Below are 6,000 nucleotides of genomic sequence, written 5' to 3' on the forward strand. Positions count from 1 at the left end.
CAAAGACAGTTTCAACTTGACACCGAGGTGTCACTCTGAATAATGTCTTTAGTGTTACTGTTGATCTATTTTTACTTATTTATTTATTTATTTGATGGATCCGCCTTCCCCTTGTGTCGACCATTCTCACCTGCTGGTAAGCCTCAGTCCTGAACTCCTCTTCCCTGTATGGTTGAATGTGAAGTTGATTTCCCTGTCTGGATAATAAATCTTGGAAGCACATCTCCTCCCTCATTTTAGTCTAAAGAACCTGTGCACCTGACTGTGTTAAACATATAAATATGCATTAAAGCCACTAAAGTGTCTTATAGTCCCTGTTAACCAGTGTTGGGTAAGTTACTTTAAATTAGTAACTTAGTTACATTACTAGTTACTTCTATCAAAAGTAACTCAGTTACTTCAAGTTACTCGTTACTTTCAGAGTAACTATTTACTAGGGAAAGTAACTTTGGTTTTACTCAGAATTCTCTTCTTAAAGTGTTGCTTCCGTAACTGGATACCCAGCAAGATTGCCAGTCTTCTAGCTTGCTTACTTGCCACAAGTGCACTGTGCCACCTACCAATAGAAAGGAAAAAATAATGTGCACATTTCCATGAGAGAAATCCCACGCCTGATTCTATCCTAGCCTGCTTTTTACATCCAACACAAAAACTGCAGTCGTGGTGCTTTGATTGTACTCAGAACTCGGAAATTCTGCCTTCTGAATAGGAAGATGTAGGTAACACCAGACTGCAGATGAGCTGCATACAGGGCTGGACTGGGACAAATAAATCGTCCCGGGCATTTTGACTAGAGACCGGCCCACCATTATAGGAAAAATCATAAAGCCTGTGAATGAAAACAAACACTGTTGTGACAGTGATGTACACTGTTCAAATCAAATCACTTTTATTGTCACATCACATGTGCAGGTACATTGGTACAGTACATGTGAGCGAAATTCTTGTGTGTGAGCTTCACAAGCAACAGAGTTGTGCATGAATGTTCTGATGGTGTATATGTATCAATCTATCAATTGTTTGTTGCAAGACTCAGATAATTATTTTTTTTAAAAGTGAGACATTTTAAATGAGAATAAGAAAGTATTTCTTTGTGCCCCCCTTCCCCTGTTAATGCCCTACATGGACCCCTGGCAACACTTTGCTAGATCTGCCCCTGCACAGTTACCAGCTGTCAGCTACATAGAAAAGGATCCTGGGGTTATTTGTCTCTCAGAAACAGTTCATAACTTCTCTTCAACTCATTCATGTCACCTAAAAGGTAAACCTGTTTCTCCATCACAGCTCTGATGATTCAGTAAGGACATCTCCTGGTTTCATCTTCATGTTTCCCTCTCATCACATAACCAAACCGATATCATGACCAGCAGCTTTACAGCTGTGGCTCCAGCAAACATCAGCTGATACTTGAAATTAATATTAAATAAATTCTAACAACAGCTGATCAAGCTTAAACGTGCTGCTGTTGTTTACCGCGACATCTGCTGGTTTCCTCTTTCTGGCGCAAAGTGGGCGATAAACAAACAAGAGAGAAAAGCCGATCAGCTGATCATTGATCAGTTTCATGATTGAAGTAGAAACAGGAGAGGGAGGGGGAGAGAATGAGAGAAGAAGAGGCAGCTGTGCAGCAAAGACACAGAATAACTCCAGCTTCGTGTCTTTTTCATTGTAGCTGAAGTCCGGGACAAACTGTTTTCCTTTTCAGCTCAATACGAAACGCATGATATTTTCTCTGAATATGAGACGATTCGTTTTTTACTGGACGGTTGGCAACTCTAATAATTAACCTTATGAACAAAATAAAGTTCAACATCAGTAACATAGCACCCACCCAGCTGTATAGAAACTCTGTCATGCTAGCTAGCACGCAGTACGAAAAAGTCAGCACAACGAAAATAAACTCCACCTAAACTTGGTTCATATCTGACCCAGATGGACTGCAGGTCATAACTTCTTACCTGAAGTTCAGTTCACCTGACACTCTCGGACCAGCGGCCGCTTCGGGTCTCTCCTCTTGCCTCCCTTTTCCTTCATCCACCTGCTGGCCTCCACCACTTGCTAATGTTATTGAATCTGTGGAAGCTCCGCGATGGCCACCACACGAAGTAACGACCCTATCTAAATCCCAGTAACGAGTAAACTGTTGTTAGATCCACTTTTGTCACGGTGGTGGACGGACTCAGGCACAGACTGAGGTAGCACGGTTCAACAACACTTTATTAATCACTCCGGTGCGCTATGTACACGTGAAGGGGGGGGGGGAAACACACTTCTTCACACTTGCTCCGCTCCTTGTCCAAACACTCCTCACACGAGCAACCCACTCACACTCACGGGGTCCAGGAATCAAAACGGGCGGGTCCAGATAAACCTATAAACATAGGCGAGGGTAAGTCGGCGGCAAGCACGGGCACAACTAATTCACAATGAAGCCAGAGTCTGACGAGGACTGACGAGGGTCACTCAATATTCGAGCGACAAATAGCTCAGAGCCCCAGCCTTAAGAAGAGCCAGAGATCAACTGCAATTCACTCAAGATCAGCTGCAGGTGCGTGGGCCAAGGGCGGGAGCCCAATCAGAGCTCGGCCCAAGCAGGTAGGAGAGAGAGAAAAACAACAAATACTTGTGGCCACACTGGGCTGGCCGGGGAGGCACAGGGACCATGACAACTTTTTTCAATGAATCATCCATCAGTAAAAATCTAACTCAAATCAAATACAACAAATTCATCATTCATAAAAAAAAATATCCAACCCTGCAGGGATCAAACATCTGATCAAACACCAGGGTTGGACACAGACTTTCTAATCTGACATCACAAAGTTATTCTGAAGCTGTAAATCTGATTAAAAACTCCCCAAAACTACTAAGAGAAAACCCTTAAAAGGTTCAGTGATAGAAGGAAAATCCTTTACATATAAAATCAACAGAGGTTCCTGATAAATAGACTAATAAACAGAGAATAGCTGAACAGTTTCTGTGACACAGATGTAAAAATGCATAAATGCTCCATGATTTTCATTTCTATCCATCATCTTGAACACTGACTATAAATGTGTTCACTTCATTATTGTGTGATTTGGTTTCTTCACGTGTCTCCTTCAGTGCAAATAAAGGACTGTTAGAGTGTGTGCTGTGTGTTTTTCTGAAGCATGACAATCCTTTCCAACAAGTATTTCCAGCTGTTTGTCTCCACTCTGCACTTTAGTCTTTCTTCCTGTGATGTCTGTGTTTGTCCACCAGGTGTCTCCCTCAGCTCATTTTCTCCAAATCAGAAGCTTCAGATTTGTGGAGACGCTCTGCCTGCCAGACACAGCTCAGGGCAAAGAAACATGTCTATCCTCCACAACATACAGGCCTGTATCATTTAGTGTCTGTATTTAAATGTATAAATGATCGAGTGTGATCAAACTTTTCATATGAAAAATAATATTAAATGTCAAACAAGTATTTAATTTTTGTTACATTTTAAAGGTTCAAACCTCAAACAAATTAAGTTTAAAATCATATATGATCAAGGAAATCAACAATCTTCACATTTCAGAAATTGGAACCAGCTTTAAATGTGACTAAAATAATGATAAAACAATCAATTCTCTAATCATTGACTAACTGATGAATCACTGCAGCTCCAATATATTGTTGCATTTGACAACCCACTACAGCAACTACAGAATAAAAGCACTAACCAGACTGATGACAGATTTCAAACATGCTGAATATGAAGAGTAGTATCATTTAAACTCACATGATTATCAGCCATAAGAACACATTCAGATTTATATTGATGTAAGGTATATAAATGTAAGTACAGTTTGAATCAGTGCAATATTATTTTCACACATCAATGGACCACTGAACTTCTCAGCTTCTAAAATGTAAAGCCTCATTTAGAAACTACACAAGTACATATAATGGTCAGGGATCAAAATGAACCTGTCTTCTCTGTTTGACTTTCATCAACTCTGCAGTGGCTCCAAGTCCATAAAGCCAAAGTCCAGCATAGAGCGGCTGAGTGAATGTGGTCTGGACTCTGTGGAGGAGAGTCATGGTTTCAGAGACGCTGTAGAAAGACAGAATACCTGCTCTGTGATCCAGGTACACTCCTACTCTGGAGGACTGAGGACCTGAGAGGACAGTGTGGACATTGTTGTGTCGAAATTTAATAATTCCTGTGACCCAATATAATGCCCAAGATTTGTCATTGTTTCCAAATCCACATTCTCTGCTGATATTCTTGTATGCAACTGCTACACAAACTCCTCCCCCTCTCCACTCCACCTCCCAGTAACAACGTCCAGTCAAACTCTCTCTACTCAGGACCTGATGATTTTGAGTGAATCTGTCTGGATGATGAGAATAAGACTGTTGTTGTTCCATAAATGTTACTTTTCTGTTCCCCTCAGATAATAACAGACATCTGTTTGCTGTGTTTGGATCCAGTGTGATTTCACATGAATATTTTAAGAATCCAGCTCTGGTCTTTGGCTCTGCTGGTGACAGTAAAACATCCTCTTCAGTGACTGTCAGTGAGATGTTTGTCCATTCCTCTCTCAGAATGTCCTGTAGTTTATCTCTGGTCTCTGACACAGCTGCTGTCACATCCTCAAAGTAGCTCAGAGGACGAATATTGATGCTGGATGAGTGTGTAGACTCACTGAGTGCTGACAGTGAGGGGTAGTTGTGTAGAAACTGGTTGTGATCCTCTGTGTGTGAGAGCTGCTCCAGCTCGCCGTCTTTCCTCTTCAGCTCAGCGATCTCCTGCTCCAGCTTCTCCTGAAGCTCTTTGACTCGACTCACTTCAGTTTCCTGCTGGGATCTGACCTGCTGCTTCACATCAGAGCTTCTTTTCTGGAGGAGACGGATCAGCTCAGTGAACATCTTCTCACTGTCCTCCACTGCTTTATCAGCAGAGCCATTGATGGCCTCCACCTCCTGTTGAAGCAGCTTCACATCTTTCTCTCGCTCCTGGATTCTCTGCTGGATGTTTAGTCGTCTCACCTCGAGCTCCTTCTGCTTCTCAGTCCTTTCTGCTGCAGCTGGGACTGTTTCATGGCCTTTATGTTCATCCATCAAGCAGAGATAACAGATACTCTGCTGATCAGTACGACAGAAAATCTTCATCACCTCATCATGACGAGAGCAGATGTTGTCCTGGAGCTTCACAGAAGTTTTAACCAGCGTATGCTTTTTAAAAGCTTGAGATTCATAGTGAGGTTGGAGGTGTTTCTCACAGTAAGAGGCCAGACAGAATAAACAGGACTTGATGGCTTTCAGCTTCCTCCCAGTGCAGACATCACAGGCCACATCTTCAGGTCCAGCATAGCAGTGATCAGCTGGAGCAGCTTGGAGTCCAGTCTTCTTCAGCTGCTCCACTAAAGCTGCTAACATGGTGTTTTTCTCCAGGACAGGCCTCGTTGTGAAAGTCTTCCTGCACTGAGGGCAGCTGTGGATTCCCTTCCTGTCCTCTTCATCCCAGAAACTTTTAATACAGTTCCTGCAGTAGCTGTGTCCACAGGCTGTAGTCACCGGATCCTTCAGTAGATCCAAACAGATGGAACAAGAGAAGGTTTCTCGGTCCAGCTGAACTCCTTTCTGCGCCATTTCTCCTCTCAGTGTCAGTGACTGTGTGAGTTTCACTTCCTTATAACTGAAACTAGTCTGAGCTCTGATCTCAACAACATGTTTCTGCAGTGAATGGAGCCTGTCAGCTCTTACACGTCACCACATGTTGGTTACACCCATCTTCAAAGTGCAGATCTGAAGGGGAGGGAACGAGGAAACACGTGGACAGAGAGGAGGTGCTGTGTTTAAGAGCAGGAAGAAGAGGGAGGGTTATCAGGCTGTGCTTCACTCCAGGAAGAGGAGCAGTTAGAGAGTGAAACTGTGTTTTTAACCCTTTTTTTACTGCTCACCTCAACCTTTAAGCTTGTTAACCCCTTCTTCTATATAAATACACTCAACTTTAGAAATAATAATAATAATCATGATAATTAGTGC

The 6,000-nt window shown here is 42.5% G+C and overlaps 1 protein-coding gene across 1 annotated transcript; it reads right to left on the reverse strand.

Moving 5' to 3' along the window:
* Positions 1-956: 956 nt before the first annotated feature.
* On the reverse strand, positions 957-5,681 carry LOC146579443 (tripartite motif-containing protein 16-like). Its single transcript, XM_085269246.1, has one exon. It carries the CDS (start codon positions 5,602-5,604, stop codon positions 3,919-3,921), a length of 1,686 nt encoding a protein of 561 aa, XP_085125372.1. The 5' UTR covers positions 5,605-5,681; the 3' UTR covers positions 957-3,918.
* Positions 5,682-6,000: the final 319 nt, after the last annotated feature.

The sequence above is a fragment of the Mchenga conophoros genome, linkage group LG3 (genome assembly GCF_057382185.1).
Source record: "Mchenga conophoros isolate Kocher_MC1m ecotype Shallow Benthic linkage group LG3, M_conophoros_male_GT1.1, whole genome shotgun sequence".
Classification (NCBI taxonomy): Eukaryota; Metazoa; Chordata; class Actinopteri; order Cichliformes; family Cichlidae; genus Mchenga; species Mchenga conophoros.